This window comes from Elgaria multicarinata, chromosome 4 (genome assembly GCF_023053635.1).
Source record: "Elgaria multicarinata webbii isolate HBS135686 ecotype San Diego chromosome 4, rElgMul1.1.pri, whole genome shotgun sequence".
Taxonomy (NCBI): Eukaryota; Metazoa; Chordata; class Lepidosauria; order Squamata; family Anguidae; genus Elgaria; species Elgaria multicarinata.
In genome coordinates this window covers 79,307,481-79,332,914 of record NC_086174.1, presented here as the reverse complement: position 1 = coordinate 79,332,914, position 25,434 = coordinate 79,307,481, and the positions used below count along the sequence as shown (strand labels likewise).

The 25,434-nt window shown below is 41.4% G+C and overlaps 1 protein-coding gene across 2 annotated transcripts; it reads right to left on the bottom strand.

Annotated features, from left to right (window-relative positions):
- Positions 1 to 476: 476 nt before the first annotated feature.
- IFNGR1 (interferon gamma receptor 1) lies at positions 477 to 25,043 on the bottom strand. Of its 2 annotated transcripts, none has more exons than XM_063124617.1 (7): positions 24,911 to 25,043; positions 16,257 to 16,371; positions 15,732 to 15,901; positions 12,688 to 12,860; positions 10,205 to 10,376; positions 5,937 to 6,049; positions 477 to 2,414 (listed from the first exon to the last, which is right to left on the bottom strand). In XM_063124617.1, the coding sequence occupies exons 1-7, from the start codon at positions 25,026 to 25,028 to the stop codon at positions 1,932 to 1,934; spliced, it is 1,344 nt and encodes a 447-aa protein (XP_062980687.1). In that variant the 5' UTR covers positions 25,029 to 25,043; the 3' UTR covers positions 477 to 1,931. The 2 variants fall into 2 exon arrangements, with proteins under 2 accessions (XP_062980687.1, XP_062980688.1); XM_063124618.1 differs by having other exon boundaries at positions 15,732 to 15,898.
- Between the last annotated feature and the right edge of the window lie 391 nt (positions 25,044 to 25,434).

Below are 25,434 nucleotides of genomic sequence, written 5' to 3'. Positions count from 1 at the left end.
GGAGGGCACGGAGCACTTCCTAAACATGTGGCAAAAATACAATCTTACAATATTCAGGAAAGGTATATATATTATTTATTAATTACAAGTATTTACATGCTGTTTTTCAGGATATAAATCTAACCAAGGTGACTTACAAGTAACAGAAACATATTAAAATCACAATAAACTATTTAAAAATAATTTATCAGATCATTCCCACAGGGCAGCAACTGATGGAAGATGACTCTGGGAGAAGTGAGAGTCCAGTGGGAATAGTGTCAACCTCATCTACCACCTTCTCTCCTGGATCAGTTGATGGTAGATGGTCCTGGTGTTTGAATATGTGAGAGTGTAAATCCAGCTGAGCAGGCCCTGATGTTTTCTTCGCCTGCACTGGAATTCTTCCCACAGGACAACTGGCCTGGGGCTGGGTAGACATGGAGTCCAGCTGGAGTAGGCCCTTCACTGTTCTGGTACATTTTAGACAGGATGTCTATTTTTGGTTACTGGGTGAAAAACCGGAAGGATTTTTTTTTATTTATTTATTTTACTACAATTGAATTTCAGGTCTTCGTGTGGAATGGGATCCTCATGTCATTTCAAATGTCATGATTATACACATTGTTGGCAATCTCTTCAGATCAGTGTTCAATAATTCCCCACAGGGAAAATGTATAGCCTGAGATATTTTACAAATGATAAAAGTATTGTTACTGCTTAATTATCTACAAATGTAATCTATTGTATGTTGGAAAAACAGAGACCTTTTTCTGAGTATGTGAAGTCATTGTCCCCCTGAACTGTGAAAGGACCACCCTATTTTACCATATATCCCTAATATAGGAGATAATAGGAAGCTGCCTTACACCATCTAGCTTAGTACTGTCTGTGCTGACAGGTAGCAGATGTCCAAAATTTAGGACAGGAGTCTTCCAAGTCCTCTCTGAAGATCCCAGGGATGAAAAGAATGTGTCTTACAACTCTCTCTTTAGGAGTGTAACCTTTACATAGTCTTCATCTAGCAAAAAGTGAGCTATACATCACAAATACACAATAGGGCCCCCAAATACAGCAAAGGCACCTACAATGGCATCCATTAAACACTCTACTTCGGCCTCTTCAATTAAAAAAAAAATCCCCTTGAAAAACGTTAAGGCACCATGTTCTGAACCTGATCAACTGTTTGGCTGGCAGGCAGGCAGGGAAGGAAAGAGTTGTTTCCTGGCTCACTCAGATCTTTCCCCTTTGCACTCACTCTCTCTTCACTCTTAGCTACTAGCCTCTCTCAAATCCCGTTGCCTTGCTTTCTCTCCCCTCTATCCGTTTGCCTTGCTATTCCTTCCTCCCTTCCATCCTCTGGTCTAGCTTGACTAGTCATCCCCCTACAGCAGCCATTATGCGGCTGGTCACATCCCCCTGTGGGAGCCATTTTGTGGTGGTGCTGACAGGAGTTTATCAAATTCCAAAATGTGCCCATGGGTCCAAAACGCTTGCAACAGTGTATATAGTGAGATCCCCATCCTGGAGATCCATAAGTACAGCAGACAATTGTGCACTGGCTGCAGCACTGCCCGATATACTGAGATATACTACCCAATATATTGAGAGATAGTTCTGAACAGGACATCCTTCACTCTTCACAACCACCATCCATTTAGCAGAAGGAAAGCGACGGCTCAGAAAGCTAAGATGATGTTGGGATGTCTTTGGTTACATGTCTACTGAGAAGTACATCTAACTTCAACAAAACTTACTCCAAGCTAACCATGTATAGGACTGTAGCCATTTACTTCTTTGGCATCAGAATGTGGTAAGTCTCAGTTTTCATGAACCTATTTGAATTCTTATTAAGCTTAAAGTGCTAACAAACCTTGGCAACAGATGGTTGCGATAATTGAGTAAGTGCTTGCAGTTTTTGTTAATATTCTTTTATAAAAGAAATCTCTCTTTCAGGCTTCTGGTTCATCACGGGGACTCTGTGTAATCAGTAATTCTTCCCCAGAGTCTGAGCTTTTCCAATGGGGCTTGTCATACCCAGATTCTTTTATGCAGCTTCCTAGAACAGTGGGTTGTTGCATATCAGCTCTTGGAAGATCTAGATTTGGAAGGTTGTTACACATCTCTTCTTGGCCTCTAACAGATTTAGAATAATTGAGATTGTCTTCAAGGTTTTGTTCACTTTCAGAGATTTCCACAATCATGGCTTTCTGGTTACTCAACTCTCCTGCTTTACTTAAAATTCCTTGGGAATCATCAGCATGTAGTTCTTTGACACAGCCATTGAGGTCAGTGGTGTTAACTTGTGTTATGGGATCCATAAATTTGTTTTCTTCACACTCTGGTGATTCTGCTTTATTGATGGAAGTTATAACATTATATTTGCCTTCTGGTTTTGCATCAAAACTGCTGAATGGGTTTCGTACCACAGCACTCTTAAAAATGTAAAGGAAAAAAGGAACAATTAGTTGCTGGTTACATCCTCTGGAAAACAGATAACCCATAAATTATTCCTCATCAGATTCAAAATACGACCATGTGGAAGTACATTGATTTGCTAATTTTCCTGTTTCCTATTGTCCCTTTTCTCTTTGGCAGCCTCACTCCTATGTTTTAAACTATTATGGCAAGGACCTGTCTATTCTACTTTTTGTACAGCACTTAAGTGATAAATAAATAAAAAACAGCTTTGGTTTTGGTTCCTATAAGTCAAAGTTTAGATTAGGAAAGGACACTTTAAGACAAAGACCACTATGTGTTCGTCTCAGAACAATTGAAATTATGCATGGAATTGAAGGAAAGGTTTAGCAATCATTTGGGTTGGATTGCATAGTGAGAGTGGTGGTGAGGAGGGTGGTCCCCTGCCAAAATCTCAGCTCTAGCAAGTTCTGAATGATACTCAGTGCAGGCACAGAACCTAATGCTATCCACACACCGTATCGGTATTTGGGATAGCAGATGCTTTGCTTCTAGATGAGTGCTGCAGGGTAAATGAACAGAAAATGTCTTACTTCCACATGTTAATCACACTATTTGCTGGACTGGAGTGATAAGATATACCTAGGTATCTCACAACTCTGGATCCTGTATTGCATGATAAATTTCCCTTGCATTTTATTCATTTCTGTATTAAGATTTAATGCATTTCTGTGCATGTCAACATGTCTGAAATGGATTCTATAATAAGGAATACCTAAGCAGCCTCTAGAGGCATTTCTACACCAGCCCTATATCCTGGGTTAGTCCCTGGATTGTCCCTGTGTGTCCACATGATTCACAGGGGATCCCGGTGGCAACCTGGGACAACCAGGGACTTTCCCCAGGATATAGGGAACTGCGGAAAACCCAACTTTTCCATGGTTCTGGGACTATCTCGTGGAGCGCGGGACGTGTGGCCACTGCTCCCAGGTTGTCCCATCCTCCCCGTGAGTAGCGGGGCACTTGAAATAGGCACGGAGATGCACGGGGGCAGTCCATGCCCATCAGGGGTGGGGTGCAGGGTCATTAAAAAAACAACCCATGTGGCAGCCATGACATCCTTCTGGGAAATCACGCACCCATCAAGACACCCAGGGAGGATTGTGAAAGCCGGTAAGTTCAAAGTCCTCCCCACTCCCTCCCTTCACACTGGTAGGTGGTGTAGACACACCCTAGGGAGCTAGCAGCAGATAAAGAGTACCTCAGTAGAAGCAGTTTAAAACATCCTGCTTTATTTATTTATTTATTTATTTATTATATTATATTACATTTTTATACCGCCCAATAGCCGAAGCTCTCTGGGCGGTTCACAAAATGATTTATCTGGCAACTAATGTAGACTGAAATTACCACAAGTGATATCACCCACAAAATACTAAAGCAGTTTAAAGTAATGGAATTAGAGCAATCAGTTAACACAAGTTTGAACTAATTGATAGAGCAAACTGTCCACATGAACGTCCAGAGGCTATACTATACAAAAGTGTTATTAGAGTCCCTGGCAGGATCTACACTACTGCAGGATACGGAGTTGAGACTACTATGGTTGCCTTAGTGGATGATCTTCGCAGGAGTATCGACAGGGGGAACGTGTCCCTGTTGGTGCTTTTGGACCTCTCAGCGGCTTTCAATACCACCGACCATAGTATCCTTCTGGAACGCCTGAGGGGATTGGGAATCAGGGGCACTGTGCTCCAGTGGTTCCGGTCCTACCTCTTGGGTGGTTCTAGATGGTGATGCTTGGGGATAGTTGCTCCTCAAAGATAGCTGGTAACTTTGAGGCTCGACTTCTGCAATGTGCTGTACATAGGGCTACCTCTGTTCCTAGTCCGGAAACTTCAACTAGTTCAAAATATGGCAGCCAGGTTGGTCACCAGTACACCTAGAGGTGACCATATTACACCAATTTTAAAATTGCTTCACTGGCTGCCAATTAGTTTCCGGGTGAAGTATAAAGTGTTGGTTATTACCTTACAAGCCCTACATGGTTTGGGTCCAGGTTACCTGCGGGATTGCCTTCTCCCGTACAATCCGCCCTGCACACTCAGGTCCTCTGGGAAGGGTTTACTTCAGTCAGCCACAACTAGGCTGGCAACTGTTACGCAGAGGACCTTTTCTTCTGCAGCCCCCAGACTGTGGGATGGCCTGCTGGAGGAGATTTGTCAGCTTAAAGCTCTCTCTCAGTTTAAGACAGCCGTAAAGACTAGTCTCTTCCGGCAGGCCTACCCAGATGAATTTTAAACCTAAGAATTTTAAGATGCTGTGATTGTTATTTTAATACTGTATTGGTTTTATATGCTCTTTTAACTAATTTTATGTATTATATTTTATTTAGCGTTTTTCCCTGCCTCGATCCAGACGTAGAGGCAGGTAATAAATAATTTTTAAAAAATTATTTTTATTATTATTATTATTGAAGTGCACTGACAACTGTTGGGGCTATAAAGCAGTAGTGTAGATCCTGCCTCCTTATTCCACTTTCATACCACTTCCATAGCGCTATCTCCTGCTTGATGTAGATCTGGCTCCTCTCTAAATAAATAATAAAACAGTACCAAAACAGGAATGACACAAAGAATAGCGTTTTTAGCAGTAATATGAGTGATCATCTTATTTTGATATCTGCTATCAGTTTGTCTTTACAACCACAGAACACCAGCTGTGTCCAGTCATAACAGTGTTATCTATTGTTGGTTACATCAGTAACAGCAAGGCTGGTGCCAGGTTTCAGGGAACCATGGGCAAAGTGTCCTGGGTGTCTCTGCATCCCCCCTCTGCAGCAGGTACCTCCATCCAGGGCCGCAAAGCTTACCAAATGGCCATGGTAACTGCCTTGCGCATGCCTGGACTCACCAGCACAGCCGCCATTTTAATTCCTCACAATGCAATGCCCACAAAACGTATATGGCAGGCATCGCATATATGAAAATTAAAATGGTGGTAGCACCAGCAAATTTAGCCACATGAGCCCGATGGGCCCCACCAAACCCACTGTCAGACGGTCTCCACCACTGCTTGACTCAGCAAGGAATCCCAGCAGCAATGTCACAGGAATTACATTGTGGGGAAATTAAAATAGCAGCTGTGCCCGCAATCCAGCTGCCCTGGCTCAGTACTCCTGTTACTGCTAGGCAAATGGTTTGTTTGTTTTTGTAATTAAATGGGGGGAGAGGCTCCGCACCAGCAGTGTGAGGCCCTCCCAGCACTCCAGCATTTGCTTGAGATGGTCATATGCTGGCACCAAACCTGAATAGTGGAGCTGTTTGGGGTGCAGTTTTCTACACGTACTCAGTGCGTTCCATTGAATACTGCTTAGTTCCTGATACTTCTTTTGAATGTGATTATATTTCACAAATCTTTTGTAAGCCATATTATGAGTCCCTCGGGGCTATAAAGCAGGATATAAGTATAAATAAGATTAAACCTAGTATGAAGACATTATAGAATGAAATATTTTTAAGTTCCTACAAAGAACTTACCAGAAACTCAGGAAGTTTATTTTTTCTCTTCTGTAAAACTTTGTAGAGTATTGCCAGAATCACTGCCAGAACAACCAAGCCAACAATGCTACCGATTATAGGCATTGTTATATCTACAAAATTAAAAAAATATTGTTTTATGTCTGCTATCCTCATTTGATTTATCTTGACTTGCTCCACTCTTCAAAACAACAATACATGCTATCTATAAAACACCTCCAGTTTGACATACTTAGGCTTTGGCTATTGGGCGGTATAAAAATGTAATAAATAAATAAATAAATAAATAAAATTCTACCAGGCAATAATTCCACAGAGGTGGGTGGGTGGGGCAGTAAGGAAGCTACTCAGGCATCAATAGGTTCATGGTTAGGAATGTCAGAGAAATCCACAATGGAATCAAATGAGTTCAGATTTCTATGAATCCGACCCATGGATTCTGCAGCGGATCAGCATTTCCTGATTTGCACAGATTCCAAAGGTTTGCAGATTTTTTTTTTAAAACTTTCTGGAACATTATGCAAATTTAGTCAGAGAAAAATATCATTGCATCCTAATCTTTTTTCCTCCCCCAAATTGTAAGTTAGAACTCTGTTCTGAACACTTTCAAGGACAGCCCCACAATATGTTGCTGTAGCCAACTAACCAGAAAAAGCTAAGGTGTCCATTGCTAGCACTTAAGACTCTAGGCACAAGGGGAATTATGCAAGTACCCTTGACTATCCACTTGAGTGACCAGGGTGACTGATGCCATCAGGAAACTGAACACCAAGTCATAAGATCTACCCCACCACTATTAGTATATTGGGATTCAAAATGGTTCCATTTGAAATTTGGATAGGATTTCACACCCATAACAATAGCCATGAACACAATACAGAATCCTAAAGGCCTTAGCTAGACCTAAGGATTATCCCAGGCAAATGGAGGGGTCGTCCCTGCCTGCTCCCGGGATCCCCTGTGTGTCATTTGGATGCACAGGGATGATCCCGGGACAATCCCGGGATATAGGCCTGGTCTAGCCATGGCCTCAGCATCAACACTGAAAAGTTTAAATTACTTTAATCCCAACCAGTCTGCGGAATGGTAGTGACATCCCAGCTAGTTTCTGGATTCCAACCTAGGACACACATTCCATCTTTGAAATGGCTGGCACTAAATATTTATGCACTGCCAATTCCAGATAATTGCTACTCTGCCATTTGCCTTCACTTCCAACTGGCTTCTCCCAACAGGCTGAAAGTAATAGGGCCAAAGATCTTGAAACTTTGCTGGTCCAAGGTTGACGGCCTCATCCAAGAAATAGTCACATACTATTTATTGAACTGATTTATTAAACTGAAGGTGCTTTTCACCACACAGGAGGTATCACCTGAGTTGAACAAAGACCGGGACAATGCAGGAACTGTCTATCACTCCCACTGTCCCTCCAGTGCCATAGATTTCCTTTCAGAGAGTTCTCAGTGGGGCCCTAACCTGTCCTTATCCCAACCGGCCTTTTGCTTCATAATCCTGGAGGCTCTGAGCTTGACCAGGCAGTATATGTAAGCAGGAAGGAACAGCTCAAACAAGCACAAAAGAAAAGAAGCCTCACAAAGAGAATAAGGCAGCTGAGTTGAACAAAACCAAAATATCAGCTATGCCATAGAAGGAATTGTATGTAATAAGTAGGAATTATGCTCTCAGTCTAATAACTCCATTTTAGTGCTTGTATTTTACACTGTGTACAAAGGCAAAATAAAAGTTAAAGAAGATCTCCGAATAGAACTGACAAATCCTGGAAAAACATACTTAGGGCTCCGGTAAATTTTAATAAAATATCCATACTAGAATGGTCTATTTCCCATAGAAAAATCTAAACTGCTGGCAGGCATTTGTTGTTATTTAATCTGTACAGTGCTCAGTGCAACATTAGGCACTTCGTAAATAACAGCAGCATCAACAGCAGCTGTATTTCAGCAATAAGCCCTGCATTGACTACTGCTAAATTGTTACTGTTCCACTGAGAATTTTAATAAATTGTTACTTGTAACACACTGAAAATCCCCTGCCAACCAAAGCTCAGTAGGAAAACAGTCCCAGGTGTCTACAAATTATGGTTAGGGCTCAGTAGCCAACAATAGGTCCTATTAGCCAGCTGTGAAGTTCAGTCTCATCACTATAATATAGCAATGTTATATGCAATACTCAGATACTGGAAGATGAAAATGATGAAGTTATGGAAAACAGGTTTTATCTAGGATTTTCTACTTTCAATCTGCAATTCATTCCACAGCATTCCCCCTTTGATTTTTTAAAAACTATTCTTCTCTGCAAATACACACACAAACACACACACTCTCGTATTATTTTATATAACTTCTTTACATTGCTGTTTTCTGCCATAAAACCCAAAATGTGTGGAAAGTGTGGATTTTGGCAAGTAAGATGCTTATTTTAGATTGTAAGCCTCTAGGCAGGGTATCGTTTTATTTGTATATTTTGTACAGCACCAAGTATATTGTTGGTGCCTTATTATTATTATTATTATTATTATTATTATTTATTTTATTTTATTTTATTTGTCATACTTATACCCCGCTCCTTAGCCAAAATAGGCTCTCGGAGCGGCTTACACTTAGCAAAAAAGACAGTCCCTGCCCTCAGGCTTACAGTCTAATAAAGACATGACACACAAGGAAAAGGAGTCCGGGAGGGAGGGAGGGAGGAGAGAGAAAGAGAGAGAGAGAGAAAGAGAGAGAGAGAGAGAGAGAGTCCAACAGGAGCAGGCCCTGATGTTACTTCTGCTTGTTCCTGTCCCCTCGGTCCTTCTTCTTCCCCACAGGGCCAAGATGGCAGTTTGCCCTGAGGGGGTGGGGGAAGAGCCCAACAGGAGCAGGCCCCGATGTTACTTCTGCCTGCTCCTGTCCCCTCGGTCCTTCTTCTTCCCCACAGGGCCAAGATGGCAGTTTGCCCTGTGGGGGTGGGGGAAGAGCCCAACAGGAGCAGGCCCCGATGTTACTTCTGCCTGCTCCTGTCCCCTCGGTCCTTCTTCTTCCCCACAGGGCCAAGATGGCAGTTTGCCCTGTGGGGGTGGGGGAAGAGCCCAACAGGAGTAGGCCCCGATGTTACTTTATTATTATTATTATTATTATTTTGTTCTTCTGTCCAAGAAATCACCAGTCTTTCAAGGAGTCTTGACGCACCAACAACTTCTCAGTGGTGCAAGTTTTCATACGCTAGAGTCTTATTTCTTCAATGCATCCCCCACATCTAAATCACCAAAACTCTGCCTATGGGGGTTTGTACACTGGGCTTCATTTTTTAAATCAAAATTCATGATGAACCCAGATAGCTGGCATGCAGGTTCCTTCATTTAGGGCTATTAGAATGCTGAAGATCCATTTGTTTCCCCCTGCATGATACAATCTTGCTATCATAAGCAAATACCACTTTGCTCCTAATGCCAAGGGGGATCTACACTACTGCTTTAAAGCGCTTTATAACAGTTTTGACAACTGTTGGGACCCAGGACACACTGCATATACAGGTTTCAAAACGTTTTCAAAGCGCTTTAAAAGCAGTAGTGTAGATCCCCCCCAAGTGACAATACACAGAAGTTGGCAAAATATATTTACATAGCTTTATTTATTTATTTTATTACATTTTTAGACCACCCAATAGCCGAAGCTTGCCTGTCAGAGTTTGTTAGCACTTTCATAAGCCCTGCTGCTACTTTTTTTTTAATGGAGTAAAGGTCTCTGTTCAACAGGGAGGGAAATCTGCTGTATTCCGATTATAAAACACTGCCTAACTTCCAGTACATTCTTCTAAGACTGTAATTGTATGCAGACTTACCTAGAAGTAAGCCCCATTCATCTTAGTACTGCTTACTTCCAAGCAAACATGCATAGGCTCAACCCGTAAAAACAAACAGAGCCTTTGTAAAGCAAACCAGCTGAAATGCAAGTGTTGCATTTCTAATTAAATAAAAAGACATTTTACAGATCAAAACAACTGATATTTTCTTCTAGCACTGCTCGTCTGAACGAGGGACCTCATCAAAGAAAAGACAAGGCAGATCCAGCCTCTGCTCGCTTGCTCTTTTCCCAACTCCTCCACCCCATCATTTTTGTGAATAAACAATCATTTGAAATATCATTCGCTAGAAAACATTTTGTGGGCATTTGAGAGAGTGAGGCAGCCTGCCAATAGAATCAGGCTGGATCACAGAGCTAAGATGCCCTAGTATGATCCCCTGCCTTCTGTTTGGATCTAGTATATTTTACCTAATGAAGATTGAAGAGGAACATCAATACAGTATTGTTCTGATTTTTCACCAGTCACTAGATATGATCTTGACAGGCCTGCAGCTGAAACACAGTACGAGGTATTCCAAAAACGAATGTGAAGATTTATGGGACATTTCATTTGGCACTCGTCTGTTTCAAACTCTAAAGGCTATAAGAAAAGACAGTTTTATATTTAGAGCTTCCATTAAAAGCAAAAACAAAACACTTTTATTTACATAAAATAAATATAGGTAAATAGCCAGGGTTTCAAGCAGATTAATACCCTCTATGACAACTTTATTCCTCACAAGATTATAAACTGAGGAACAGGACAGACTTGTTTTTCTATTCATTTATTCTCTCTAAAACATTCAGGTACACAACTCTTTGTTTAATTCCTGCATGGTTTATACTGTGTTTGATTACTTAATGATCTCTGTTTTGCTTCCCGACTTCTAATATGATGCAATTGATCCGTTTTCTCACATTCTTCTTTTCATCCTAACCTCTTCATCGTTACATACACTACACCTCTCACTGCTTGTGAACCTCTGAGCTACTGTTCTATGGTTAACAAAACTATTTTCCCTGATCTTGCTTTTCATCAGCTTTGCCTTTTACCAAAAATATGGGTTATTCCTCTCAGTACTAAAGACAACATAGTCTTATGGCAACTTAAATATTTAACACATTTATTGTGCCATAAACACTCATCACCCAGAGCCCCCTTTTCAGACACTTCAAATGCACTTTGGATTTCTTATTGTTTGTTTCACAGTGACATTACTAAAAAATCTAACTTCTGGGCCATCTTCTTCATCAGCTCTTTCCTTCTCTTGTTTAAGCCTAAATTCCTCTATTATTGTCTGTTACTCTATCTTTTTTCCTTTTATTTATGCCATTACAATACCTGCCATCGGCATTTTTTGAATATTGCCAAACTTCCTTAAGTTATTTTTCCTATTACAACTAAAATGTTGATTAATGCTTTCTGTGTCCTGCTTCAATGACTGTAAGGTACTTTTGCCCAATTTTCTTCTCTATGGCTGCAATCCTATACAGTTATGTGGGAGTAAGACTTATTGAACTCAATGGGACTTACTTCTGAGTAGACTTGAATAGAATTACGCCTTTAACCTCTTATCATGAGTATACAAATCTACTACCCATCTTGTCTTTTCTAGCTACTGGTTTAACCATTCCCACCTTTGCTCTTCTTCTTACAGGCTTCACTTTTGAGCTCACATTCATTTTAAAGTTTTTCTAATTGCAACTGTGGGAAGTCCAGGGGGATATTTTACGCACTATACTCAATTTCATGGGGCACCATGCAGAAAAAAAAGGCTAATGCAAAAAGGTTAAAGTTAGCTTGGAAACCAGCTAAATTTTACCCTTTATCGTTCTGTAGAGCTAAAAGCACCATTTCCCCCCAGGAAAATTTCCCCCTTTCTCACCACTAAAACTGATGGCACAGCAGAAGGTGACAGGGGCCAGATACAGCCCACCAGGCACATGTAACCCACCCCTGGCTTACTTACTGTTGCTCTTCGTTCTGTCTTTTCTCTCGCTATATGGCATTATATGTTCTTGCTAGCACTCCTGTACTCACCAAGCCTACGGTTTCTTCTTCTATCTCTCATCCCATTCCTTTGCACTCGCTATTCTGTTCTTTGGAAAACCCTGGCTCCTGACACAGAGATTTCCATCAGATCCACAGGTTTAAATTGCGGCTAGACCCCTCATCTTTTCTCAGACTTTTCTTCCCTGATCATGTCTTTTTCTATTCCCTTATTCTTGTATGAGATTCCCCTTTCCTAATTTCCATGTCTTCAAAATTGTAAACTGGCAAGCAGGGTTTGCCATTTGTGAAGCATGTAGGGTTTTTTTAAAAAAATTATTATTATTTTAGGAAGCATTCTACACCACTATTATTGTTACTGCTATAGCAGAACAAGTTATTAATACTAAAAAGGATGACAGGTTCTTTTTTTAAAAAAGGATGTATTGCTAGCACATCAATGCTGTTTTATAGGAAACCTCCTCAACATAAATGAATATGTCAGTCATATGAATTTGTTTTGTAGTATCGCCATGTTTACAAACATTTCTGATCCCTTATCGTGAAGTGGTGCCTTGTGTGCACTGCACATCTAGGTTGAGAGATGCAAACTCTCACTTGGAAAGGAAGAGTTTCTCTACATTTACCTTCTCCACAATAATATCAGGGAGAACGACAGGTCACCCCTGCATCTCCAGAGTTTGAAGTGTTGAACAGGGAAGCTGATGATGGTAATATCAGTAATCCTCCAAAGCATGCTCCAAAATCCAATCATCAAGCAATTTCTAATTTCCTGCAGAATGTATGGAACACTTCACAGCACCAGTGGAGAAATGAGACTCATGAGACTATGTGAAAGACCTGAGTAGTGCATCAAAAACAGCCTTTACATTGGGGAGAGAAGTTAAAATCTTAAATATACCTTGTTTGGGCTTCCACGTTCCGAAAGGAAGACTTTGTAACTGAAGTCTGTGAAGTTTGCGGTTACACTAAGTGGTGACTCCTTCTGATAATATGGAGTGAGAGGATGTTCAAAATCAACTCGGATTTCATGACCGTTAACGGTGACGTTAAGCTTTGGTGGTCCTATTCGGCCTGAAACAATTGAATACTTCTTATTAATGTTAAAGATTCACAATACGATTCTGCGATATAATAAGAAAGCTAGCTTCAGCCAAGTTTCAAATCTTAAAACACTAAAAAATTCTCAATATGAAACAGTATGGATCAATCGTGGTCTTTTCTGGGACAGATTTGTGGGTAGAAAGTGTAGCCAGGAGCCTCCTATGGGATAATATGCCCAGAACCCAGAGTACATTCTAGAAAAAACATTCTATGAAGCCTAGAAAACACAAGAATAATATTGTGATGAAAGACCACTGCCTGCACCCCTTACCTAGAAGTAAAAGCAGCATGAGTCAGTCCCCAAGAACTCCCAACTCTAGTGGAATCCAGTCACAGCACACAAACGTAGTTTAACAATACTGCTAAATGCAAAAAGCGGTAGCCAGATTGTTTGCTGGCATGTGCTTTGTTGACCATATTAGACTAGTATTAACTACACCGGCTGCCAATCTGTTTCCGGGCACAATGTAAGATGCTGGTGTTGACCTATAAACAGCTTGGGACCAGGATAACTGAAAGACAGAATCCTCCCTATGTATGTCTTCTTTAGTTGCTGTCCTGCATGTCCCACCACAAACAGAGTTTAGGTTAGCAGGAACACAGGATACAGATTTCTCCGTGGCAGCTGCCCTCCTGTGGAACTCTCTCCTAAACGAAGTTAGGCTGGCTCCTTTTTTGTTCAGTCCTAAGTGAGGCTGGTAAAACCTTTTTGTTCCATACTTCTTTTTAGTACGTTAGCACTGCAGTCCCACTGAGTTGTAAAAGGCTTACTCCTAGGTAAATGGTATAGGATTGTGCTATAAATATATTAGCTCTGCAATCTATTTTTAAGATTCTCTCCTGCTCTTAATTCTGCTGTTGGTGATGTTTTTTAAGTTTTAAAATGGTTTTAAAATGGTTTGCAAATTGTTTTAAGTTGCTTTGGAGGCCCTATTTGGGCCAAAACGTGACTCATAAATTGAGAGAGAGAGAGAGAGAGAGGAAGAAGAAGAAGAAGAAGAAGAAGAAGAAGAAGAAGAAGAAGAAGAAGAAGAAGAAGAAGAAGAAGAAGGTTTCCAAATTACATTTCCACCAAAAGTTATTTTCAGATATATACCCACCCTACCCATGTTTTAGTGATATCAAACTTCTCACATCTCGGCTTAGGTGTCCCTGTTCAAAGTTTTAAAGTCTGCTTTGATGACTCCTTAAATGGCAGTTTGCCTGGAGATATACTCTGAATACAACTTCAGTGTAAGACTGGGGATGAAGAGAGTTGCCACCAAAGCTGCAGTCCTGCCAAGACTGCCTAGCCTAACTAGGAAGTTCCTGGTGTGTTGCCCAAGCATGCTGTACCTGTGCTTCAGGCACATAGCAAGGAAGCAGCACCATACAACTCTCTCTCTCTTGCAGGGAAAGAGAATTAGCCAGGCTTAAGGGACCATGTGAGGCGCTGCCTCTTGCCTCCAAAATACCTCTCACATTAGAACAGAAGAAGTGTTTACAGATGGCAATAGGGTAGCCTGGCAGGCAAGAAGCAGCAGACAACTTTCTCACATACTGGTTTTGGCTTGGCCAGCACCATTTCCCATGTGACTTCAGGGAACTGGTCAGACCAAAGGTAGCACACAAAGCACCACTTCTTACCCAGTAGGCACCCCTTCCAATGGGATATGAGTAGTCTCTGAAGCAGATGGAACACAAAAGGTTTTTTTAAAAGGAGCAAAAGGCTTGTCAGAGTGCCAAAGGAACTGGCTGCCATTAGCCAAATTGTTTTTAGACAAGGAGACAGACTATTGCCAGGATGGCATTGTCTACACATGCAGAAGAATGAGATGGTATAACAGACTGGGCCACTTCAGACAGCAGGTGTGGAATCATACTGATTAGTGCCCTCTCTACTTTTAACACACCTAACAAGGAGAAAACATGCACAACAGGTTCTAACCGCAGGCATTCCCTTTCTTCCAGACTTGTTAGGGGTTGTTATTTTCTCCCTTAGAGAAGTTTCAAATCTGTTATCCCTCACCTGCAGTCTGAAGTGATACAATCGACTCTTAACACCTCAAAATTGTATTACCTTATTCTTCTGAATGTACAAACCAGCCTATGAAGCAACTGGCAGAGTACTAAATTTTGACATGGAAGGACTGAGGCTGAAAATAACTGCTCTTCCATGAAGCTCATTGAGTTGGCTTGAACATGCTACCACTCAATTTCTCAACCACCAGATTGACCTTACAGGACTGTTGGGTTACAAAGATAACAACTGTTCAGGGTAAGTACTTTTATCTAATAAAATGCTATAGAATTAATTAAAATGGTAACACAGAAAAGAGACAATATATGAGGACATTCAGCATTGCCAGTGGAGATTGAAACTGGAGGACCTACTAGTGTGTTTGCCCATAAGAACAATTAGGCTGTTGGGCATGGTGGGTAGGACCTTCTCAGTAGCGGCCCCTGCTTGTGGAACTCTATACATCCATCATACCCCAGAATTAGGACTTTATTTAGTGCTATTAAGATGGTATGTATTTTAACTGTTAATTTTGATCTTTTATTCTTATCGTTTTGTGGTTTTGGATTTTGTTTTACATCACCATGGGTGCATTTATCCTAAAAGGCAGCTTCTGAATATTTTAAATAAACAAATTCATTCATTCATTATGGAAACTTTAAAGTGATCCCCATAAGCTACTACAGGAACATTAACAAGGTAATGTTACAACTTATCAGTGATTACGGTAAAATAATTTCTGTCTCCTAATCACCATTACATTAAGCCATACATTATAACGTTACTCCTAAAAAGTGGCAAATATTCAAAATTTAAAAGCTTATATTTTATTAGTAACTTACCATTCCTGTATATATCAAATCCTCCCTTAGACTTTCCATATTTAGATTCATGCAGTCCAACAAGAGCTTTAACTTTCACCCAAAACTGGGAACATTTCTCAACCTTGTGGGTGAGGTCACAATAGCGTTGTGATATGTTCACACAGGTATTGATTTCTATTTTGCCACTACTATAAAGAAAAATATTTGAAGTTAATATTGAAAACAGGTGAGGACAAAATTGCAAAGGAAGTTTGTGTTTGTTATCCTGCTCATCATTATAAGGCAACAATTAGGAACATAGGAAGCTGCCTTATACTCAATCAGACCATTGGTACATCAAGTCCAGTATTGTTGACACTGACTGGTAGCAGCTTTTGAGAGTTTCAGGCAGGATTCTGTCCTTGCCCCACCTGGAGAAGTTGGGGATCAAACCTGGGACTTTCTGCATGCAAAGCATGTGCTATATCACGCTGAGCTATGCCCCCTCCCCTGAGTGAGCGAAAATTTCAGACAAGACACAATTCAAAAGCAAGACATTCTTACCCATAGCACAGAACTTCCACAATAAAGAGAGGCTTTGAGGCTATGTTTGGATAATCCCACCGTACAGAGGTATTGAAGTTATAGGAGTCTACAGTAACATTCACTGGTTGAGGCACTAAAAAGACAAACATTATTAATGCTTTTGATGCAACAAAATTAAATGAAGTTTGAAAACAGCCAACAAGAAGCAAAAGTGGCCCTGATGCACTATCCTGCATCCCACATTTTAAACATTTTAGGGTGCATGTCTAATGAGACAGTGTTGTCTTAAACACTTCATCTGAGAATGAAAACAAATATATTTACTGCAGCTTGCAGATTCTTAACCATTCCGCCATCCCAACTCTTACCATCCCGCCTTAACCTAGGTGGCACTGGATGGAAAACAACTTGCTTCAGAACTATCCTCAACAAGTGACTTACCTACTGAAATAAAATTGTGAGGATTTTATAACGTAAAGCCTTGTGTTTTCATACCATTTGCTTTTATGCAGGCTCTTTTTTTTTTTTTACAATTTCAATTATATTCTCCTTTTCCTTTCTCTCTCCCAATTCCTTACATTTATGTTTTCTACATAATCTTCTCTATATCCCCATTTGCTTTCCAGTGGCTCTTCACAAAACTTTCTGTATGTTTCAGTATCTTACTACGAAATTTCTTTCCCAAGCAAACCTTACAAAAGTGCAGCTATAACCACACACTCCCACTTCTCCATTAACTTAGCCCATCTTGATATAGTTCTTGAAAAAGGAGAATTGCACACACCAAAACAAGAAGTTACAAGAAGGGCAGGAGCAGTCTCAACCCTCCAGTTCTACAAAGCGCTGGGCTATGGCAAGGATTGCATGCAGAGCTTTGTTATCTTGTAAGGCCTGCACACCTCTTAACTTTTTTTAGGCATTTTATAAGCAATAATTAATAATTTCTTCATGCTTCACTTTGCTAATTCAGGGTACTAATCCAACTTTTCTGAGCCAACTCACTTCAACAATATTGCTTTTTACGTGAATCAAGCATCATACCTATGAGCTTGTCAATATATATGGGACTTAGAAACATAATTTGTGTTGATTTCCATTCATTTATATGTTTAGCAATTGCATTAAAAAAAGTTTGTTTGGCAAACACATAAAATTTAGCTGCTTTTGTTGTTCCTTTAAGCCAAAAAGTGAGATAAAAGAATATCAAACAAGTTGATCAGCAGCACTGAATACTCAGTTATCTTTGCTGCAAAAGCACATTTTACCACCCTCAGTGTAATGAGCAGGCTGTTACCTGACAGAATACTACGAATCTATTCTATTATAGATTAACCAGGGACTGTAAGATATTAGCAAAAAAATCTTTGATCAACTAAAATATTAGTCAACCTGAATTTCAAATAGGCAGCAGGCAAAGCTGAATACAATTTCCTTAAAAAGGAGGAAGTAAGTGCCATAGTATATCCCCAATCTAAATGGATGCTTTTTTAATGGAAATCACTGCAAATAAATCATATTTGTGACAAGATGCAAGTCCCAAAACTTAAAATAGGGTTACATTTTTTCTTTAAACAGCTGTTTTGCTCTACTGAGAATGAAGAATAGGCTCTCAATATAAATTCCAAAAGCTAAGAAAATAGTTCTAATGGGATTTACCCAAGACTATGATCAGAATTTGCAACACTTTTTCAAAATATTTTTTTAGGTAGATGAGAGCCATTCAGACGATAAAGCTTCAACCAATAGGAAGCTAATGCAAAGTGAACATGAGTTTCCAAAGAAGTACATTTAGTGTCCTTAGATGAGCAGGACATATGTGTGTGGGGGGAAAACAGGCCTCAGAAAAGTGTTCTGCAACTGAACATGTTGGAATACATCCGTGTCTTGGCACCACACACCAATTGAGGAATTACGCTAACATAGTTGTTGATCTCAGCACTATGGAAACAACTGACCAGGCTTCAGGTATTATTATTATTATTATTATTATTATTATTATTATTATTATTTATTTATATAGCACCATCAATGTACATGGTGCTGTACAGATAACACAGTAAATAACAAGACCCTGCCGCGTAGGCTTACAATCTAATAAGTTGTAGTAAACAATAAAGAGGGAAGGAGAATGCAAACAGGCACAGGGAAGTGTAAACAGGCACAGGGTAGGGCAAAACCAACAGTGTAAAGTCAGAACAAACTCAATATTTGAAGGCTATAGGGAAAAGAAAAGTTTTGAGCTGAGTCTTAAAAGCAGTGATTGAGTTTGTAGTTCTCAAGTGTTCTGGAAGAGCGTTCCAGGCGTAGCAGATTTATTAAATTTCCTTTTCTGGAGAAAGGGGAGAAAGACAGAAAAGATTGCTTATGTAAAGGAGAGATGCTCAAGAGGCAGTTAGGTTCTGGACTACTACATGCAGGCTAGCCATGGCTGGAACCAGAAAGAAACTTCCCCTTTTATTTACTTTATTGAATGCTTGGGGTTTTAGCATTCTAGCTTTGCTTTCTAAATTCTTTAATTGTCAAACCAGTTAGCTGGCAGCAACAGTCAATTTCCTGGCAATAATATGGCAGTATAAAAATACTTAAATAAAAACCTGAGAACTGCAAACAAGTGTTCACTGGTTACAAGCCATTGTCTTTGCCTCATGGCTTTATCACGAAGATACACAGTCGTTGCCACAGCACTACATTCCATCAGCTAGAAAAGCAATGCTTTCCTTTTAACTCTCTCCCTCTTCTGGCAATGGTATATAGAGAAAATCCTCTCACTCATAAACAGGAGATCCTAGCAGGATGATTTGATAATGAAGAAAGAACGCGTGGGACATAACGCATGGAGAGTGGTGGGGGAGGTGGCTTTTATCTGCACAAACTAGCTAGGCAACCCAGAGTTACCCTCTATGACTGTAAAAGAAACTCAGGACTTCCTCCTGTGCTGGCATCCACAAGTTATGCTTTTACTCATATTATGCAAGGACATTGCGACATTTTAAAGTCCAAATGCATACCTTTAACAGCATTTAACAACGTTAAGTTTGTTTTTAATGGACCCCAGAATTGTTGTTTTTAAATGGATACTGTTGTTTTTATACTGTTTTTATGTTTTTTTAATTTTTGTGTACTTTTAATGTTTACTATTTTTAATTGTTGTAAACCGCCCAGACAGCTTCGGCTGTGGGGCAGTATATAAATGTAAATAAATAAATAAATAAATAAATACCTTGCATTTTTCTTTGCTTTATTTTAGTCAAAGAAATTTTTGCATAGTTGTATAGAATATCAGAATTCAGTAAATGATTGAAATGAATATTCAACTTGCTGCCCATCTCTGCTTGCACAACACTTCTTGCCTTTCAATTAGAATAGTGTTATTTTAGGCAGAAGACCTGCACAGGTTCACTTATAAGCAAAATTGGTTTTGGTTAGTTTGGGCCTTACTTACATCTAGATGTTGCCCAAAACTTTGTTTCAAAGACACTGCCCTTATGGTTCTGTTTGGCGTTTGTTTTAAAAAAAGATACAATTTTTTTATTATTATTTATTACATTTATATCCCGCCTTTTTTCCTCCAAGGAACCCAAGGCAGCGTACATAATCTTCCTCCTCTCCATGTTATCCTCACAATAACAACCCTGTGAGGTAGGTTGGGCTGAGAGTCTGTGACTGGCCCAAAGTCACCCAGTGGGTTTCCACGGCTGAGTGGGGACTAGAACCCAGATCTCCTGACGCCCAGTCCTACACCTTAGCCACTACACCATGAGTGGATTTCTTTGCATGTGACCTTCTGCTGGAGGAAGGAGAGGAAGTTTTCACCAATACCTGCTTCTTCCTACAACCCTGAATGCAATCGCTCACACTGCTCCAGAGAGTCCTGACTTTCCAGAAAAGCTTTCCGGGGGGTGGGTGGGGGGAGAGGGCACAGAGGGAAGCTGTGGAAATCGGCACCACTATCCTTCATCCAGTGGGAGCTTCCACTGGATCAGAGTTCCTTCTGTTCATGGAAGGGCATATTTGGCTACAACCCACATATTTTATTTTATATATATGTAGGTAAACAAGACAGAAAGAAAAAGGAGAAAAAACTTAACAAAAGAAAATGGCAATGAACTAACAAAGCTAGGCAAAAAGGCACAGAAAAATATTACAATTACTGCTATGGTCAGGTAAGAAAATATATTCAGGTATTACCAGGTGACCATTTCTTTCTTAATGCCTTTTTATTGAATTTTGTATGGAATAATATAAATCTTCCTATTTACGTATATGCTCAATAACAAATGCCTTTTACAAAATATATAACAAAACACAAACTAAAAAGAAAAAAAGACTGCTTACCATGCAGACCATATCCTTCCCAAATGGAATATTAACTTTTTTATAGCTAAAAGTTCCTAGCATTTAGTAAACTACTGTTTCTTGGAAGCTTTCAAAGTTTAGCTATGCAAATTTTCACTCCAACAAAAATACCAAGTAGTTCTCTATGGGTATGTAGAATGATGTTGGTCAAGTGCAAGTAATCATTTTGGGTTTCAATTTAATTCAATGTTTTAGTATTTTCTCCATAAGACCAGAATATCCGGATCATAGGACATTATCACCTAAAGGGTGAGTGGAGGGAGAATGACTGTCTGTGCTGTTTCCAGCAGACGTGTCCTGCAATAAAACACAACTTTCCCAGGATAACATACCATTGCTAAAAATATGAAACTGGCACTCTGTAACATTCTTATGTTATAGAAAGTATGTAATTATAATGCCAAGTTGAATCTCAACTACCTCTTCAAGTGCCTTCTCCAAGTGTACTTCCTATGCCTTCATATAAAGAGGCTGTGTGGAAATCTTACTAGAAATAATCAACTGTTGTAACACTATCTTTACGACTGGGAAATCCTGTGGCAAGAAAGAGCATGCACTTCAGGGCCAGCTGATTTTAACTACTCTACCTGTAACAAATAGGTTTAGCATCATAGTGGGCTTAATTTACACTGAGGTAGATGTATTAATATGCATTGACTGAGCCAATTGTACTTAAGGCCTTAGCTAGACCTAAGGTTTATCCTGGGATCATCCCGGGGTCATCCCTGTTCATGTAAATGACACACAGGGGATCCCGGGAGCAGGCAGGGACGATCCCGGGATAAACCTTAGGTCTAGCTAAGGCCTAAGGCTGGGATCTCCAACGCTGCACCCACTGCTCCTGCAAGGCCAAGCTGGGGTGCCTGCCAAGCTATTTGTCCATTCACTTGTATGGGGCGGGGTGGGTGGGTGCACTGTCAAAAAGTGGCTGGATTGGAATGAGGCCTACTCCCCATCTTTGGGCAACCTTTGGAGCTTGCCCTCACCCCATGCAAATTAATGGAGAAATTGCTCCATTTACTTGCCTGGAAATGGGGGTGGGGGGAGAGAGAGGGGCCAGTGAGAAGCACATACAGAGGGTACATAATTTTCTGTGAAGCTATGGGGCACCCCAGATGGGAGATACATTAAAGAACCACAGGAGGATATCTCAGGTATAATGGGGAAAAGTGGATGACTCACTACAAGCCCAGCAAGAAAAGTGAATGGGGAATACAACATACACATACATCAGCCAATTTATGGTGGGGCCCAGGGCTCTTCTCCCCTCTCCAAATTCCAGAAGACCCACAAAGGGTGAGGACCCCAGATTTAAAGCCTCTTCTCAAAGGTTGGTCAAATTAAGTAAGACACTTTGATGCCAACCCTCTACCTATAAAAGTATGATTAAACTATCTTACTTTACAGGCAGGTTTGCCATGGTGAGTGGACAGTCTTCCTCCCAATTATGAAGCTGCATACATGGGTGGGGAACATTCCAGCACTTGTTCAGTGATTCTCATTACCTTCCCAGCACCTAGATTATTTTGGGGGCAGGGCGGGGGGAGAGTCTGGGGATTGTTTGGCAGTGGAGCCAAGGCACCTGAAGAGCCTTGATTACATAGGGCCAAACCTTTTACCCTGCTCCCTGCTAGCCTTTCCTGTTCCATGGGCAAGGGCTGGATGCTGCTGCCTGTACATGTGTGAGCACACACCAGTGTGCACGCACACTTAAAGCGCTCTCAGCAATTAGAAAATGCATTATATACAAGTATCACTACTGTTATTAATATGATTAGAGATCCCAAACTAATACTTAGGCAGAGCAATCCTACATTCTGCAATAGTGGAGATATGTGATGCAGCCAATGCCATATCCCAAGCCCTGCTGGATGTTGCAGGGCAGCTGTTGATGCTGTTTTCCCTTTTGAGCATTTCCCGCCCCATTGTCCACAATTGGAGGGAATTAAATACACCAGCTCCAGGGCTGACACACATTTTCAGCCTATCTGAGGGCATGGTGCAAGAAACAATGTGACTTTGGATCCTGTGGATCCAGGGCCTCTCTTGATATCCCCCTAGAATACCCTTTTCCTGGCCCCTCCAAGTGCAGTGAATTGATGGCAGATCAACAACAACATCTTTACGCTATTGCACCGGAGAGGGCTCCAACCACAAATCTGCCTCTTTCGACTGAGAAGAGGGAGGCCTGCAGTATCCATTCAATGCTCTTGGAGGGCACCGATTATCTAGGCCCATTTCAATCTGGGTTTTGACCTGGTTACGGGACTGAATCAGCCTTGGTCGCCCTGATGGATGACCTTTATTGAGAGAGAGACGGGGGAGTGCAACCCTGTTAATTCTGATCGATCTCTCATCGGCTTTTGATACCATAGATCATGGTATCCTCCTTGATTGACTCTGTGGGATGGGCATTCAAGGCATTGTTACGGTGGTTTGGGTCCTACCTGCAAGGTCAATTTCAGAGAGTAACATTAGGTGATTATTTCTCGGCCCCTTGGCAATTAAGCTATGGGGTACCGCAGGGTACCATCTTCTTCCCAATGTTGTTTAACATCTATATGAAGCCTTTGGGGTGGTCATTAGGGGATTTGGAGCAAAATGCCATCAATATGCTGATTACACACAGCTCTATCTCCTTGTGATGATTCTAGATCTACACTATAGCTTTATAGAAGTATTAAAGCATACATAACTATTAGGGCATAATCCACATTCCATATATCACTTTCATAGTGTTATATCCTGCTTTTTATTCCATATTAGCCATGGTCTGCAGCAACAAGAATCCAAGAAATGCGGTTGAGCAAACAACAATGGCATAATAAACAACTGCAGCAATTCTGCACGTAGCCAGGCAGTGTTAATTCTTATCTACTTCCTTGTGTGAATAAGCATTAACAAAAAATTCCTATATGATAAAGGAAGAAAGAAGAAATCAAATTTTCCCTAAATCATCAAGTTTTACAATTTCAAAGCACAAGTGGATATATATTAACTTGTAATAAAATGACTCCAAAACCAGTGACCTAGAAGCACATTCTTTCTGATACATAGGAACTTGCTCCCTTCATTGGAAAGGGAAATCAACTCAGAACATGTTCAGAAGTACTACCTATTGTTTCTTTGACATGTTCAGAGTTGCCGTTTAAAAATCACCCAAATCAAATTCTGCTGAATCCTGAATCATGTTAAACCCTAGAATGAAGTTGGGAGATGACAAGAATGACACAGCTAAATTATGCCTCAGAGCTGTTTCTCCATCCCATCAACATCAGAGTGGATTGTTTTCACCATTGAACTAGGTGGAATGACAAATCCAAATTCACTAACCCACAGAATATACACCTTAGGTGAAAATTCAAGAAAGAGCAGCTGGCAAAGGGAGATGGGGGTAATATTAAGAACATAAGAGCCTGCTGGATCAGACCAAGGGTCCATCTAGTCCAGCACTCTGTTCACTCAGTGGCCAACCAGCTATCAACCAGGGACTCACAATCAGAACATGGTGCAACAGCACCTTCCCACCCATGTTCCCCAGCAACTGGTGTAGATAGGCTTACTGCCCTCGAATCACTGCCTAGAGAAGTGAGCAACAACCCCACGAAAGCTGGTCCAATCAAATCTGGGTATACCGGAAGGGCAAATTAGCTCATCTAAGCATGAGGAAACAATGCCATGAAAAATAAAGGAAGCGGGGTGGGGGAGGCTCTTTTCTTGTTGTTAATAACAATTGAATCCAGCCTTCCCCAACCTGGCGTCCTTAAAATGTGTTGGCCTACAACTCTTGGCCTAGCTGGTTGGGGGATGCTGAGAATTGTAGTCCAACATATCTGGAGGGCACCAGGTTGGTGAAAGCCGACTGAGAGACCAACCCTATGCCTATTTAGACAGTAAAAAGGTCTACAGCGCACAGCATTTCCCAGCTAGACACGCTGGTTGGGGAATGCTAGAAATCGCAGGACATTTTCTTGTCTAAACAGGAATAGGATTACGCCCTAAATCAGATTAAAACGGCTCAAAGAGTCTAGCCCACCCGCTTCTCCCAAGTGACAATGTTCACGTTGTCAGCTTCGCCCTCTCCTGCAATAAAATAAGGAGGAAAAAGGGGGGGGTAGGGGGAGGAACGGGCAACATGGTGACAAGAAGCACAAGCAGCCACATGCCCGCACACTCGGAAACCACATTCAAGCGGTCGAGGCCTCCTCATCTAAGCAATTCCAGGCAGTTGCCACCGCCTAACTAACTCCTGAGTACAACGCGCCGGCCCAAACCCCGACGGTTTGGCTTCGCTGCCTCTTTTCCGATTCTCCTACCTTCCGGCTGCGCTCCTAACGCGCCAGGCTCACTAAGGACGCCCAGCCGAAAGATCGCGAGGAGGAGGAGGAGGGCGGCGGCGGCGACTTCGCTGACCGAGGGCCCCGCGCGCCCCATTGTCTCTGGAGCAGAGCTGGAGGCCTGAGGGGAGTCAGAGCAAAAACAACGGAGCAGGGAGGAGGGGAGAAACCAGCGTCAGCCTCCCTCGCTCCCCCGCTTCCGCCGCGCCAGCCGTAATAGGGAACAGTTCCTCAACCGGAGTCCCACCCAGTTAGAGGAGGGCGAACGAGCAGGCCACCTCTGGGCTTTCAGCTGGAGAGCCCCAGTTTACTGGAAGGTCGGGGGGGGGGGGGGAAGCGTGTGTTTTGTGAGTCGGTTACTGCAGTCATTACTGAAAGACGGAGGGAGCGGCTACGTCAAGAGTAGGCGGAGGGAGGGGGGAGTGAAGCATAGCCACCCCGCCGCCGCCGCCGCCGCCTATGCTATGGGCCCATTCGAGCCTGCAATTTCTATTGCAAAATAC